We start from the raw sequence: 17229 nt of genomic DNA on the forward strand, positions 1-17229 counted from the left end.
AAGATATGTATTCTTCATAAAAACCGAAAGAACTGCAATGCTGTAAATCAGGAACAAAAACAGAAGCTGCTGGAAAAGCTCAGCAGGTCTGGCAGCATCTGTGAAGAAACAATCAGAGTTAACGTTTCGGGTCTGGTGACCCTTCCTCAGAACAGATGCTGCCAGAACTGCTGAGCTTCCAGCAACTTCTGTTTTTGTGTGCATTCTTCACATTCCCTCACAAGCTTTAACAGTTACATTCCCATCATAATTACTACACCATTTGATTTGACTTGCGCATAACTGTAATTTTTGCTTGGGATATTTTGGATCAACTTCATAGGGCTGACAGGGCTTCAGCTTAACATCCAAAAGAAGGTATACCTTTAAAAGTGTGGCTGTCATCTTGACCTGAAACATCAGCTAGCACTTTGTAATCAAGTCTTGGAGTGGTACAAGAATCGATAATCCCTGACTCAGAGGCAAGGTTGCAAATGAGCCAGAGTTGACACACAGCCATGAATTAGTCTGTCATGGTCAAACTATCCATGTGGGGGTTTATCTTCTCTTGCTTCCGAGCTTGAATCTCCCAACTCTACCTCCCTAACCTTGCCTTCATCATCATTGTCTACAACCAGCAACAGCTGTCCCATGAAAGAAATGGGTAATATTAAACAGTAGCTCAAGCACATTACCAGCATAGTTCAAAAAGATTTCAGCCGGTCTCATTCCACGTTTCTATCCCAAGATAACTTTGATTCTTTCCTGAAATCACTTTCATGGTTGAGTCCCAACTCCCCTTCATTTCAGGGTATCTGCCCTTGCCTTAAGAGTAAGTTAAATTTTTGTCATGTTTGGTGAAATAATGGAAAAAACAAGTCTTATCATTTCATGTCAGCTACTGAACTATGCAATCACAAAAGCATTCTTTCTGCATATTTCATGAGATGCTCTTTCATCAGATGCTATTTCAAATAATAATTATCAAGAATATTTACTTAGTCAATCGGAGCAAAATAATCAATTAAGTTATGCATTTACAATAGCCATTCTTTCAGAATCATAGAATAGAAACATAGAAGCCCGACAGGGCAAAAAGAGGCCACTCACCTTTCAGGTCTACACTGACCTCTGAACAGCATCACACCGAGACTAAGACTCCCATTCTGTCCCTGTAATCCTGCATTTCCCATGGCTCATTCACCTAACGTGCATATCCTGGACAGTATGGACAATTTAGCATGGCCAATCCAACTAACCTGCAGACTGTGGGAGGAAACCGGAGCACCCAGTGGAAATCCACAACAACATGGAGAAAACATGCAAACTCCACACAGACAGTCACCAAAGGCTGGAATCAAACACAGGTCCCTGGAGCTGTGAGGCAGTAGTGCTAAGCAATGAGCCACTGTGCTGCTCCTCTTTCTTTGATTGAAATAATACAACTGCAACTCAAAGAACTAAACTAAGCTCTATAAATAACTTCTGAAGAGACAGCATTTCTTTCCCATGAATTTATCGACACTGCAGAAAACTATATTAATTTCTTGCAAATCCAAATTTTTTTTTCCTGCAGGACTTTAAACTGACAAGTTACTTCATTGCAATTTCCAGACTGACCCTTTTGCACTTTTCTCCCACTATCAGATTCAGGGGAACTAGCGTATTATAGCCCAGATTCCCATCACAAAACATAGTCAATTTGAAACATTCCACTAATCAAATTTTAAAAAACAGTCACAAACTGAACCAATCACAGAGCATAGTTCAAAAGGACCTTTTTTTTCTCTAGTCTGTAACCAAACACATCTGCAATATCATAATAAGTTGGGCGTATGGATCAGAACTGCAAATGTTTTATTTAAAACAGCTACATAAAGCAGTTGGATTTAAAGGAACAGTCACTCTTTGAAAACTGGTCAATTTATGACTCTCCTGTAACGTCTATAACTTTTCATTGTTCTGCCTTTAAAAGTAGCAGACTCTTAGGAGAAAGAACCGTCGTTTGGAAATCAGGGATTTACCAGCATGGCTGCATAATTTCACAGTAAGGAATTTGATCCTGCTTGTTAGAGACAAGCACACAGAGAAAGAAAGATACAGAACAGTGCACTGTATTCCTGCCCAACAGAGGCTGCCTGTGCTCTGCAGTAAAAAGACTCAGTTCAAACTTGAAGATAACAAATTATCTTTCCTGCAGCAATTGGAGACTGTTTTAAAACAAATCAGTAATTCTTACTTCTTACAAACTATCAAAAACTTCCAGAGAAAGACAACTGAATGACTGGCTAGCCAAAGAAAGATCATGTCAATATACTGAAACTGGGAATGCAAAGAACTGGCTTTCCAAATTATTCTACCTCTGCCAATAATCTATTTTCCCTACTTGTTCATCTCTCTGTGTACTCAGGAGGAGTTTATGAGGTGTTCAGCATTTAAATTAGTAGAATAACATGACAATGGTTTATATCTTTTTTCTTATTCAGTTGTGGGACGTGTGACATGGGTGTCGCTGGCTAGCCAGCATTTCTTGCCCATCCCTAGTTGCCCTTGAGAAGGTGGTGGTGAGCTGCCTTCTTGATCTGCTACAGTCCATATGCTGTAGGTTGACCTACAATGCCATTAGGGAGGGAATTCCAGGATTTTGACCCAGTGGCAGTGAAGGACAGCGAAATATTGGTTTAGTGTTAATTTTGATGAGTTTCACGGATGGTTTCTCTGCATGAACCTGAGAGTTTTCTCATGCTATCATCCCAAACTCTCCTCATTACTGACACAACGACCCTCCAGTGAGTTGCTTGTTAAATTCTCCCCACTTGCCACAGCCGTATTTACTGCCTGCTGCTGGGACCTCCAGGGATTCCCAGCACCGTGTGCCATCTGTGCACCTGGTTAAACACTTGTAGTCTGCAGCTGCCCTGCATGGTCCCTGGCAAGTGACATGTTGAACAGAGGGAAACTGCCACCTCACTTTGCCAGCAGGGACTTGGAGGCCCTGGTGGATTGCAGGTAGGCCACAGTCACTATCAAGATAGTGTGCCATGAAATGCTGGTGCCTAGTGTCCAGGATGGAGAGCTGGACGTACAAGCAGCATGTGGGAGTCACCAGGTAATAGTCTGATTTCCATGTTGGGAATTGTTGCAGTCTTGTTTCTATACAATGTGTGGAAGACTGGGAAACTGCATATCAACGAGGTTACGTGACATGATAACAAGGATGCTAATGCAAGCAAACAGGCCTCTCACTGCTCACTAGCAAGAATCTTGTCTTGGTTGGAAGATGGGACTTTTTGCTTTTGACATCGGGAATCTCTTTACCACTGATCTCTCATGATTCTCCCAATTTTCTCACATTGTCCACATCATTGCAGGAGCTGAGAAAATTCCAGCCCCTATTTGTGCAGAATTTCATACACACTTTTGGAGTGCATCATGCTCAGGTCTATTCAGGGAACCTGCAAGGAATAATATCAAGTTGACTTTAAGGATCAAGATACCGACTTATGACATCTGTGTCCTCAGCATCGTGTCTTGCTTTGAAACGTGGAGCCCTTACAGAAGTCAGGAAAGGAAGAGCAACAACTAGCATCTTCACTGTTTGCGATGCAGTCTCAGTGTATCCTGGAAGAACAAAGTCATGAAAGCAACCGTCCTTACAAAGGCAAAATTCCCAAGTATAACAGCATCCATTGAGCAAAGACAACTGGGATAGCTCACAGGATTGAAGATACCACATCCTCAAGAACTTTCTGTATTCCAAGATTGCGGGAGCAGCAGGATAGGCAGTGTTGTGGCACCTGAGCCCATCCATCTGCTCCCCAGCACCAGGATGGCTGCGTCATCCTCCTTTTACCTTTTCTTTCTTCTTTTTTCTTTCATCTCCAGCTTTTTCTCCTTTTTGGTGGTGGTGATGAAAGGAGGCAGCATCAGCAGGATCAGGCAGCCCAGGGCAGACAGCGGCAAGAGTGGAAGCAGGCAGCCCAAGGCTGGGGGTTAGGCATTGTGACGAGTGCGAGCCAAACATGGCCAGGCACTTACGGACTGTGGTGTTTAAACTGTTAACTTTGTCTGTTTTTCTATTCATGAGTAAGGAGGACAATAATGTTTAAGTTTTTAAACTTTGTTTTTCTTATTTTCTGCTTTGTAACTAAGATTCTGTACCTAGGTACCTTTCTACCTAAGATGGCACCGTAACGTGTAAACTTTTCACTGTAATCATGAGAGAACATGTGACAATAAATCCAATTCAATTTAATTAAAATAGTTGAAGTCAGAAGACCAGTAGGATGTCTAAAGCTCCAAAGCCTGACGTGAAGGTACGAAACAACGATTTTTCACATCTGAAATGGAAAATGCTAATAAAATGGAAAAAACAATATCACCTACTGCCCAGCAATTAGTGGCAAAAGTGCTTGACAACACGTGCCAACCTCTGAGGTCCATGTGCTGCAGCCACTTCTAAAACTGGAAGTCAATGGAACTGGTGATGGGCATGTTGATTGGCCTGTGTGAACCCTTGGAGTGGCAGCTGAGAGGGAACATTAGAACCAACGCCAAAAACAATAACCCAGCACCTGATAACCCGTATGACAGTACCTGCCCCTCATGCATTGGTCTCTTCAGACATTAACAAAAATGTATCATATGGAACTACCTCATCCCCAAAAGATTTGCTGCATCTTGGTACACGGTAGATGCCAACCACAATGTCATTTGATGCTACAGAATCATTTACTTCTGAAGTGGATCAGCTCAAATCCTTTAACAGCAAAGCTATCCAAATTACACTATACATCTGTAGTACCATATGAAAGACATGCTGTCCAGTGAACTTTTCTTCTCCACCTTGCAATGTGGTAAACATGGCTTATCACATCATCTTAAATTGAAATTCATTCTTTGTTATGAAACTGCAGGGTTGAAACCTTTGTGGCCATGATTTGTGCTTTTGACCATGTCGGCACACAGCAGTCAGATACACCCTGGAAAACACTCCACTGGCAGTTCTGTGCCCCGCACAGGCTTTTTATTGACTACACACCTTACAGAGATGTCCTTTTTATCTAATTATGGAGTGGTGTCATCATTTATTTTGAATACATAATTATCCTAAAGAGGGTCTCAGCAGCCTTTCTCCTTAATGCTATCACTCACATTGTGAAGGTATTCCCACAGTGCTGTTAACGACTGAGTTCCTGGATCCTGACCCATCCATATAATGGAGCAAAGTTCACTGATGAAGCAGCTGCAAAAGCTGAGCACAGGACTTTGCTCTGAGGAATTCCTGCAGTAATGTCCTAGATTATTGATCGACCTCTAACAATGATCTTACTTTGTTCTGATTTTGACTCCAGTCCAGGGGTCAACCTAGTTTGTTTTTGAGACATTCTTGTGGATAATTTTTGATTTTTGGGGCAACTTTCTCAAGCTTTCTAACTCCTCCACTGGATGATGCAGACACGTAACATTACCTGCAAGTCGGCTGAATGTTCTTAGGATTTCTTTCTTGAGAGACAGCACAATACTACTAATGGCACAACAGCAATTATAATGGTATACATACATATTATTAAATCATTTAAATTAAAATCTATAAATAATAACACTAGATAATTTCTGATAAATAAATTTTCCAAATGATCTTTCCAAAATGCGATCATACACTTGTAATCAGACCCTCTTTCTCACCATACATCATATATACAATATATTTACACCTTGTTCCAGCACAGCCATTTTTTTTTTGCTGAAACGCCACCAGTAATCACAAGTTCTTTTAGTTTAGGTTCAGCAATATCATCTTGAACTGCTTGATGTTATTGAAGTCTTGAATTGCTATTGTAACTTTTTAGTTTGAGTACCCATGCAGTACCAGTATGTTGTGACTTTAATGAACTAAGCATTCTTTAAAACACAACAGGCAGTAAAGGCTTGGTTTTTCGTATGTAGATAAATATCAAAGGCATGCCCAATCTCTCTCTGGCTATTTGATTATTTTATCAAGAATAACGTAGCTGCCAACTGTCTTTGCCCCTCCTGGTCATCAGTCAGTTCCTACTCGCTCCCACAACATTTGAGTTATAAAAATATTTCAAAATCAAAAATTCAATAAAATACCTGTCCAGACACTACACATTTCAGTGCAACAGTTCAAACATAATTACTCAGTCTCTGAGGTTTGACAAAGTGTAACACTAAGATAACTTTTTTTAAAAGACAGAATATTAAATAACAGGTGCAGGCTGCAGCACATGAAAGTAGCAGGTTTTAGTGTCAGTGAACATTTTCTGAGCTCTCACTTGTGGTCTTACTCCCTCTTCCTTACCCATATGTCCGATTTCTGCCTGCTAACACTTGGACCCTGTTCCCTTCCGTGCTCATATCTGGGCTCGGCCCTGATGGATACTCACCTCTTGAATACACACAGTTCCAGCCACCTCCTAGATCTTCGCTGCCAGCCGATCATCCAATCATCGAGTGCTTCCCTCCCGCTCTTGTTGCTCATCCAAACACAGATTCTATCTCTGAAGGAGCAACAAGTGTCTAAGAGAGCCAATCTGTGAATGGACAAGTGAGCTAGGGGGTGACAGAATCTTCGACTGGAGCAGCTCTTCACACTTTAGGTTTCTCTCCACTATAGAGAGGTGACTTTTCTCCAATGGATCTTTCTCATGATTTAATTTTCAGGAACAACCAAGGGTATCAGGAGTGATTTCACCCGCCATCTTATGTATTCTCAGCGGGAGTAATCAGAGGAAGGCTTTTCCATCTGAATTCAATTTTACTTGGGGTCCCTTAATGCTACACTTTCTCAAATGACGCCCTCATGAAAATGCAGTCATTCTCACTTCACCCCAAGTATAGCTCTTTTGTTTATGTTGCTACCAAGGCAATGTTGAGGTGAGGCACTGAGTGCCTGTTGGTAGAATCCAAACAAATTAGTTTTGGGGCTGAAAGGCAGAGCTTTCTCCTCCTCGTGGCATGATCAATAGCAAAAAAAGGTGGAACAATACAGAAAGAATGAGAAAACTAGAATCTCAACATTGAGAACCATTTTTGTGTTTTTTAAATCAAGCCTTAAATGGCAACATTGGAATCTCACCTTTGAGTGGCAACTACCTATTTTCCTTTACATTATTACAATTACTACTATACTATTTCCATTTTCTGCTATTTTCACTTCTCTAAAAGATTTCCATTAGTCTTTTTACTCAAGATACAGACAAACCTGTTCATTATTTTTTGCAACATATCCTTGTAATATTCATGAAATCCCTTTGGGATTCAAAAATGTCCCCTCTCCCTCAGAGACCTCCCCTTCATTTCACTCTCTATCCAGTTAGTTGCTCAGATGAAGGTTACACTTAGATATTAATATCATTAGGTAATATTCTCACCTTGGATTTTTCATTCTTGATTCTATGAGCTTCATCAATTACCAAGTACCTCCAGTTAAACTTCTTGAAAACCGATTTTTCTTTTATGACCATTTCGTATGATGTAATGCAGACATCCCACTCGCCTGGCATCATAATATCTCGAATAAATGCGGCCTGGTTTCAAGTCAAATAAGTTTTGATGAAAATATAATCATGGTTATAAATCTTTCATCAGTACGTTCAGAACAGAGGCACAAAATTTCCAGATTAAGAGAAGTACTGCTGATAGTTTGATCCCCTCCAATTTATCAACTCTTCTTTTCAAGACTCTCAGTCCTACTGAGAAAGTTTCCAGTTCCAGTTACTCAACACCCTGCAGTCATTCATTCAATTGGCCATTCTTAAAGCAAATAATTTGTCATGTCATGACACATCATGAAAAAGTCCACAAATTACTACCCAATTTCCTGTTTGACTACCAAAATTTTTTTAAAAGTCCTAAGAGGTAATGAAAATGTCAACTTCTTAACAGATCTTTGCAGTAAAAAAGAATCATTATTCATGCATGATGTGAGGCAGCAAGTATTGGCAACCATTAAATTTTGTTCTGTTCCTACAGAGGGACATGTATTCCAGAGCAGAGGTGAGCAGTAGATACTCCGGCTGATATTTTGCCTCCTCTCTCTACTAAGGCCACCTAATGCAGCCCTTTGACGTTCTGACAAGCCTTCACCAATTTACGTCAGATGAACAATTGAACCTATGATCTTCTGTGCTTTGAAAAGTCTATGGCAAAGGGAAAAGGGCATTTTGATCCATGGTGTCCATTCCAACTTAATCCTATTCTCCTGTCCTTTTACATATTATTCTTCAGATCTCTTTTTTTTACATCTATACATCATCCTCTTAGGAGTTATTAATGGAGTCAGGCATACCTTAATTTATCCTAATCTCCTGTGATCTTGGGTTCATGTCGTGTCAAATGTAACCCCACTATACTGTTCTGTATTTGTAAATCTTCCTTACTGTCCTGTTTTAACCTTATCACCTTGATAACTTGTTATGATCTCTCTGCTTTAATTAGTTTGTACAGTTTTGGATTACTCATTACTTTGGTTAGACCTACGGCATGCAACTCTTATATCAATCAATGTTATTCTAGCCATTTGGTTTGTCTCCAGCACCACCTTATTTTTAATTTTTTGTAATTATCTCTCTGCCTCAATTAATTGGATTAATAAGTCATTCCCTTCACTTACTATTCAGCTGTTGACACTTTACTCACACCTTCTGACATTTTTGATCACGTGCAGAGAATTATTACTCGACGCTCCACTCACACCATTTGTATGACCTTTTGATCTCTCTGCCTACAAATTCTGTGCCTGTATACTTTGCTTCTTCACCTGACGAAGGAGCAGCACTCCATACGCTTGTGATTTCAAATGAACATGTTGAACTATAACCTCGTTCTGCGTGACTTCTGACCTTTCCCACCCCAGTCTAACACCGGCACTTCCACATTATCCTAATCTCTGTTTTCTTTATGAAGATAACCTTAGATTTAAGCTGTCTGGTTAGAAGCCTGCAGCATTTCATTTTCCTTCCTTGCCTGGTCAAAATTATTTGTAATTTTAACAGTTTTCTTTTTAGCATTCTGTACTTTATTTCTACAACCTAATGAAAGAATCTGAGTTTCTTTAGTCTTCCCTCATAACTAAAGCCGTTTCTGCACATTTTCTCTGATCTTCCTACTTTGTTCTATAACATGATGCAATATTCTAAATACAGCCTAACAAATTAATTGTGTAAGTTTAGCATTATCTCTTTGGGCTTGCACTCCACAACCCTAATTGTTAAACTAGCACTCTATTTGCTTTAAAAATATATATCTTTACTCACTTGCTTTCTAGATTTCAAATATTTGTATCCAAATACTTCTTTGAGTCTTTTTATCTCCTGTTTATCTTAAAATATTATCAATTAGTGTCCATTTATTCTCATACCTCCTCTAAAACATACTTCATACTCCTCTACATAAATTACATCAATATCCTGTCCACCTTTGTACCTGCTGAAATTGACAACCATCCCCATCACAACTGGCAACACCCTCTAAGTTTATATCATCTGCAAATGTTGATCTCTATGCTACAGTGGCACTCTGGTCAGCTCAAAAGTACTGAAAATCATTCAAAAGCACATTGTTTGATTTAATATCATTGTAAATACTCAAGGAAGTGTGAAAAGCTCCTACAGTTCTCAAGGGGATAACTGTGAATAAGTAAATAGGCATGTATTTCAACAAAAAGAGGTCATGATTATGATTTGGAAATAGATCTGTGTTTGTACACACAAAATCATTGAGTTAGTAAGGGTGGTCTGAGCCACACTGACCAACAGATCTCGATTTCAAGTCTTAGTTTGAGCTGAGTTTGTTCTCAGGTGGGTCAGTGTGAAGAAACAATTGGTCTTACCAACCTCAGCGCAGAAGCAGAAAATGCATCAACCATTAGTTCCATGCTGACAAATCCAGTGACACCTGCTGTGAAGTGTGATTGTGCTAAAATCAGGTGATTAGACAGTTTGACTCAGCAATGATGATCTCATGATCCCAAGACTGCCAACACCCTCCATCTCATTTCACATATGAAGAATGATTCCTTAAGCAGAGAACTGGAGGTGAGAGTCAGTGTCTTCAAAAAGGAAAGTAGGAGAAAGCTGAAGAGGGAATTCTACAGATAGAATTTTTTAGCAATCATTTATATAACAGATTCCTGCAAATATTAAATGGTGTCCCAGAGGAAAGCGTGCACATACAGGGTATATTTAGAAATATTCCTAAAATAGATTTCTTTACCCTTTGATCTTTGTCTCCAATAAGACAAACTGCACGAAGTGATGGAACCCAACGTTTGAACTCTTTCATCCAATTATGCAACGTGGACTTTGGTACCAAAACCATGTGTGGCCCAGGTGTATTTCTGTAATGTTTCAGGTAACCCAGCAATGCAATGGTCTGTAGTGTCTTACCAAGACCCTATTTTTTAATAAAAGATAGTAACATTTTAGAAATGGAATTATTTTCAAAATAGTAAATCATTCCAACTTGCGAAACTAATTCAAAGGTCTAAGATTTACAACAATGCCAAATATATAACAAACTAAAGTATAAAACGTCAAAAACATGCAATTCTTCATTTTTATGGTGAGAGATGGGAAGCTATCATCCCTCAAATAAGCCATTAAATCCTTTCTCAAGATGACATCAACAAGAAGCAATGTTAAAATGGACAAAGGAAATAAGCAAGTCATTTGTGTTTGCTTTCTTCATGTTGACAAATGATCGTGACGGCTACAATCTTTTTTTTAAATAGAATTCCTACAGTGTGGAAACAGGCCCTTTGGCCCAATAAGTCCACACCAACACATCCCCCTATAACCCACCCAATCTACACATCCCTGAACACTGTGGGCAATTTAGCATGGCCAATCCATCTCAGCTGCACATTTTTGGACTGCGGTAGGAAACCGGAGCACCCGGAGGAAACCCACGCAGACATGGGGAGAATGTGTAAACACCACACAGACAGTCGCCCGAGAGTGGAATCAAACCCGGGTCCCTGGCATTGTGAGGCAGCAATGCTAACCAATGGACCACCGTGCCACCCCATCTTGGCACCTCTTTTCCCAATGAAAACCTTTAGTAACCTGTATATAATAAGGAAGATGACGGTGCATGAACATATCATCCTGGTGCTGACTGATTTTGAAAGCAAGTCTGAAGCAGGAGATGCACATCCTTCTGTTACTCCGGAACTACTGTAGATGGGCAGTGATGTCTCTCACTTCCTGTCCAGCACCATGCCCTAAGAGGGCATTGTCAACCATTGACTTCCAATGGTTTGCTGCAGGATTATGCATGGCAAAGAAATTTGCTGTTGCTTTTCACAAAATGATTAGCCAGCAATTTTTTTCTCTCTTATCACCTACCATCAGGCACCCTGGAAAGATTTACAGGCTGATAATCAACTTGTTTGACTATTTTATAAACACACCATCAGTGGCCATCAATTCCTGAACTTGAATTCAGTTTATAGCCCAAAAGTAAGAAGGCTACTACTGTGTCACAAGACCTCCCTCCCTGTTTTCCATTATTTAGCTTGAATTTTTGATTATATTTTGTACAATTTTTAATTTTAATTGTATTTTGTACTTGATGAATTACATTCCATCAGGTTTAACATCAAAATCAGAAAGCTTATGTTCAACATTAATCTGGTCCTCCTAAAACTATCAGTTTAACTTTACCACTTAAAAGCAGATAAATTCACCAGCAATTCTGATCTTCAAAGTTTCAATCATACCATTTCATCAGCAAGGATACCATTAATGCCATTTTCATAAAGGGAGATCAGCCAATTTAACCCTCGTATTTGATAATCTCGAAGTGTTCCTGATTTCACATCTAGAATACAAAAAATAAGTGAAAAAAATGCTTTTTTAATCCCATATTTACAAACTTGCAAATTTAATCCAGTATAGAATTTAATCACCAGTTACTTAAAAACCCTCTCAAAGTTTATAAAATTGTAAGTGAATTCAGTTTATAAAGCAGTGCCATCCTCAAAAGATTGCAATAGCACATCATTTGACCATAGAGCTTAGAATTCCATTATTTTCACTTGTCACAAAAGAATTGCTGGGAAATTAAATTTCTTCTGGCAATAAGTTTAAGAAAAAAAGCTGCTGCAAATACACAATGGAATTTCAAACGAAATATCAGCACAATGAATCTCTCTCACTCCCCCTGCACAAACCCCATTTCGACTCAAGGCAGTTATTCATAAAATGGCATGAATAATAATGGCCTTATGAAATTTAACATCATTACACCAGGTAATACAGTCAACTGAGATTCTGAATATCTATATTTTAGTATGTTTACTTTTTTTTATAGTAAGAAAAATGTGCACATTAAAAATTAATCACTGCTTAACAAAGTCCCTCTTACACAAGGTCAGGCTATTGTTCTTTATTCAGCACTCAAATCTTTCACAAGTTTCAGCCCTTGAGTAAATGTGATCAGTCAATAGTAACATGAGAAAAGAAAAATGTGATTTAAATTCTGTTGGCAATGCTAATTCATTGCAGTACTATTAAGCAACATCAACTATTCTAAGTGCAGCAGCACCACTTACAGGCACTGAAAGACTTTGCAACTGTTGAGACAGGGATAGATGGGACACAATTCATGTCATAGACATATCTGGTAGATATTAAAAAAAAAATTCAGCTTATCTTGGGGAAAGAACCCAGAAGCCTGATAGGCTGCCAGGTATGAAAATCTGGCCCTTACCTACAATGAACAATCCCGAAGATCAAATGAAGTTCATACTTACAGGATGGTGACTCTTCAAATCGAACACAAACATTTGATGTTTTTTTGCTTTCAGAAAGTAGTTCCTCATCCTCCTCCTGTTCAGTACGCCGATGACGGTTGCTTAACATTAAAAAAAAGGATCAGTAAACCAATAAGGAAAAGCAAAACTTTTCAAACCGAGGATATTTATTTTACAGCAGTATTTTTAACAATAATGGTAAGGGGATAATCTGACAAACTTTACTAGAGTTATACAGTTACAGCACGAAAAAAGACTCTTCAGTCCAAGCAGTCCATGCTGAACATTAACCCAAACTAAACTAGCCCCAGCTACCTGTTCCTGGCCCATATCCCTCCATATCTTTCCTATTCATGTAATTATCTAACTATCTTTTAAATATTGTAAGTGTGCCCGCATCCACCATTTTCTCAGGAAATTCGTTCCACCCTCGAACCACCCTCTATGTAAAAAATTATTCTTGTGTCCCACTGTGTTTCTGGAGGTGGAGAGGGTGGAGGATGAAGAAGTTTGAGATGAATTATATGCCTAAGATACACTAAACCTATCAACACACTTCCAAACTAAACTATGGAAAGGCCTACATAAGCAGAGTTGCATTTTAATAAGTGCAGCAATCAAATTCGAATTCCAATGCGACAACTGTAGCAATTAAATGGTGAAGACTCTCTTATTCATTACTCTTAACACCTCATCCATTACATTTTGTGTTCTTCGCACAGTTATTAGCTCTATAGAATGTTGTGACTGTTTTTATGCAGTTTAATGCAGCAAATCTGCAAAACGTGCCAGTTGCATCCAGGAAAAATAACTTTAAGACGGGCCAACTGGGATTTAGATTTAGATTTAGATATAGATTTGAAAATCTCATAACACCATTCAAAGTAAATATTTTCTTCCAGAATCTTCACCTACATTCCCAAAATCAATACCAGTGACTCAATCAGCTTGTTAGTTCCGGGATCATGTGTGAAAACACAACGATCACATTTACCTCCGAAACATCTGCTGCGCTTTCAAGTAATTAATTGTATGTGAAACAATGAAATGCTCGAGAGGTGTAGTGTTGCAATGTATTTTCTTTCTTCTTTTGGAAGTTTTTTTTCAAATTAAGTGTTGGAAAGTGTTATTGTGTTTTGGAGCTGCATAGAATAGGACCTTTTTTTAGGTGTTTAAAAATTATAAGATATGGCAATTACACAGGCAATGTGGATGAAAAGTAATCTAATTCTAGAAATCTTCAAGTTTGGTCATTCAAACTCCTTTTGCTTTTCTTGTCATGGCATAGACTTGGCAGTCTGTTTCTAGAGAGTTGAAACAGCAGGTTGAGCAAAGAGAAAATTAGGAAGTTTAATCAAAGGCACAGCTATTTTTCAAATCTACCAGCAGCTATCATGAATGCCCTAAATGAGACTGGGTTGGCTCGCAAACGTCCACCTCACCTGAACCCCACCACACCTACAGAGCCATATTCTTGTGTCATCATGGGATGTACAGTACATTCCAGCTTCTCTTGTAGGAGGCTGAAGAAATATTGAGAGTCTTATTGGAGTTAGTCTAATAAAGTATTCTGGGGAACAGTAGTAGTCCTGTATTCAAAAGAGTGATATGAACAAGGGAGACCATTTAGGAGGAGATGGTGGTGGAGTGGTAATGTTAATGAAACTGTGATCCTGACATCCAGGTTCACGGTCAGTTCCAATCCAATCCATTTTTTAAAACTTCGTTCACAGTATGTGGGTATAGCTGGTTAGGCTAGCATTTATTGCCCATCACAAAAAGCCCACAGGCCAATTAACAATCAATCAATCACACTCCCGTGGATCTGGATTCACATGTAGGCGAGATCAGGCAGAGTTCCTCTCCTAAAGGTTATTAGGGAACCAAATAGGTCTTTGCAACAGTTGGAAATGGTTACACGGTCACTGGGCTAGCTTTTTATTGAATTCAAATTTCACCATCTGCCATGGTGAGATTCTGAAATTACAAACCAGTTCCAGTAATTGTGACTGTGAAGTCATCACTGATTGTTGTAAAGATCCTTCTGGTCCTTTAGGGGATGAAATCTTCCATCCTTATACAACAATGTGGTTGATTGCCTTTTTGAAACAGCCTGGGGAACCAATCACTTCAAAGGAAATTAGAAAAGACCAACAATTGCTGGCCTTGGCAGTGATACCCATTTTCTATGAAAGAATAAGGAAAAAAAAACTCTGAGCTCAATCATCCAGAACAACATCTCTTCTCAGATAACTTTTTCATCGCTGGAGATTTGTTCATGATTACTATATGATTACTGCAAAATTTTAACAATCAGATATTTAAATTTCAACATTTAAATTTCCCATTCCTGCTCTCAGAGTTTCACCTATGTATTAGAAAAAGAGCAAAGCAGGGAGCAGTTTCAGTGCCCAAGGCCACATTTATAATTTGCATTTGCGTCGTAAATCTCCGGTATCATAAAATGCTTTTAACTATTATTCTTATTCTTGAAAAGTCTCATCTATATACTCCTTACTCAGTATTATCCAGTTATATATGTAAGACTTAAATCACATCTAAATATTGGTTTGTATAAATGGTAATCTTATATTCTTATCTCCCTGATTAGCCTTTACCAGTTTCTCTTCCGTTTTGTTTTTTTCATTCTTTTTCTCCCATGCCATAATCTTTAAAACATAAAGCAGGCAAAAACATTATTAATTGTCCAGAAAGATTTAGCAGGTGAAAGATCATTCACATGGAAACGCTATTACTTGAAAGATATTGGTACGTGTGTGACTGAGGATTCCAAATCAAGGAATTGTTGATTTTTGTGCTTCCAAAAAATCATTAACCTCCCAAATTTCTATTGTATTGAGGCAATCCAACTCTCCTTCCCTGCTTTCCCAATGGCGTAGCTCCCTGGTTTAGAGAATTTTTCCTTTATTATCGCTTTTTCTCCTCTACTCCCATAGTATTGACTCTTTGTTGGCATGCAATACCAAGAACACTAGCTGTTTTCTACCATCATGCACAAGAGATATCATCTACAAGCAGAGAATGATGACAGACTATTCATCTGAAGGGAGCATCACACTTGAACCTGATCTCATATTCAACATGTGTACAAGTCTAGCTGGGCTCACTGGAGAGCAGTAAGAATTGAGAACTTTGACCATTTTTAATACTGACTCACCTGAATACCTAGATGCTAATTCTTCTCTAACTTATGATATTTTTACAAATACCTGACACCCATGATAAGGTTAACTATCTTAACATAAGCTAGGTATTAATCTGTTCTGCATAAAGATAACTTTTTGTGCATTTCAGCATATTATGCAACTTGAACATCTCTTCTAACACAAAATTTGTTGTATTTGGCAATGCAGACTAGAATTTGTTTCATCAATTTTAACAGTTATCCCCATACCATGATAAGGTGATTGCATTTTCTCTTGAGGATGTTACTGGGATGAGAATGTTCAACAGTTGGGCGAGTAATGGAATGACACACTACACAAACATGGACACTCAGAATCAAGCTCGGTTACCTAATATTAATCAATGAGAAATATAAAAACCCTGAAATCAATGTCTTGTAGTTACACGGCATCACTTATAATTCACCCCACACAATATGGAATCTTAAACATTGTCTAATATCTTCTGCGTTCAAACTTTCCATTCACTTTAGGAGTACACTCTTAATAGTTTGTGAAAAATGATAAGCAGAATTTAATGCCCTTTCACTTGGCACGTTTGGTGGCAGAGTGGGGCATTTAATCAAATCGAGGCATATGGCACTCCCATTATATTCCTGCATCTGCTCCAGTTGAGTTTGTTGTTGAAAGGTCCATGGATGCCCTTCCAACCCCAGTGTCATAGGAGTCCCTTTAATGGATAATTAATGTTTACTTCAGGGTCTTATCCTGCCACTACTGGGGTAGATGCAGTGATTAGTGGGTGATGTGGGAACCCAAGAAATAAAACCTTGTCTGTGTTACTTGTGGGCATTCAGGGATAGGCATGCCCTGCATCATTCAAAGACACTGAGTGCCAGATCAAGGGACCTGGCATTGGGAAGGGGTGCCTTGCTCAATGTCACCCTTTTGCCCATGCTTTTAAACCAGTTCCTCAAGCACCTTGTGCTATCCCTCACTCGGTCAATTCTTGATTCTGGGTCGAGTACCTGCCATAACCGCGGTCACGCCATGGAATTGCTAATCAATGAAAAGCCACCAATTTCTGTTTGTCTAGCAGCTGTCAGCAGGCAGGATGTCCTCGCCCAGAATTCCCGATCCTGGCAAAGCCCTGCGCTGATTGGCATTTAATATATTGAGGCTTCCCTAAAGGTGGTGAGGCAGGGCTCTCCAGGTGGCAGGCAAGCCCCATAGATTGAGAATATATAAAAATGTCAACAAGGTACTGCAGATGCTGCATGTGATACCTTAATCATATGGCATAGGAATACTAGAGGCAGCTGT

General features: G+C 39.0%; 1 protein-coding gene across 4 annotated transcripts in view; it reads right to left on the bottom strand.

Annotated features, from left to right (window-relative positions):
- Nucleotides 1–17229, bottom strand: part of smarca1 (SWI/SNF related, matrix associated, actin dependent regulator of chromatin, subfamily a, member 1) — a 108193-nt gene that overhangs the window by 62924 nt on the left and 28040 nt on the right. For 2 of the 4 annotated variants that reach the window (XM_048605432.1, XM_048605435.1), the window contains 5 exons: nt 15379–15429; nt 12761–12861; nt 11726–11826; nt 10219–10398; nt 7377–7532 (listed from right to left, as the gene is read on the bottom strand). In XM_048605432.1, the coding sequence (XP_048461389.1) occupies nt 7377–7532; nt 10219–10398; nt 11726–11826; nt 12761–12861; nt 15379–15429 (589 nt within the window). The remainder of the gene's footprint in view (nt 1–7376; nt 7533–10218; nt 10399–11725; nt 11827–12760; nt 12862–15378; nt 15430–17229) is intronic. The other 2 variants (XM_020511302.2, XM_048605433.1) reach the window with 1 other exon arrangement.

Source organism: Rhincodon typus, chromosome 14, assembly GCF_021869965.1.
Source record: "Rhincodon typus isolate 14 chromosome 14, sRhiTyp1.1, whole genome shotgun sequence".
Lineage (NCBI taxonomy): Eukaryota > Metazoa > Chordata > Chondrichthyes > Orectolobiformes > Rhincodontidae > Rhincodon > Rhincodon typus.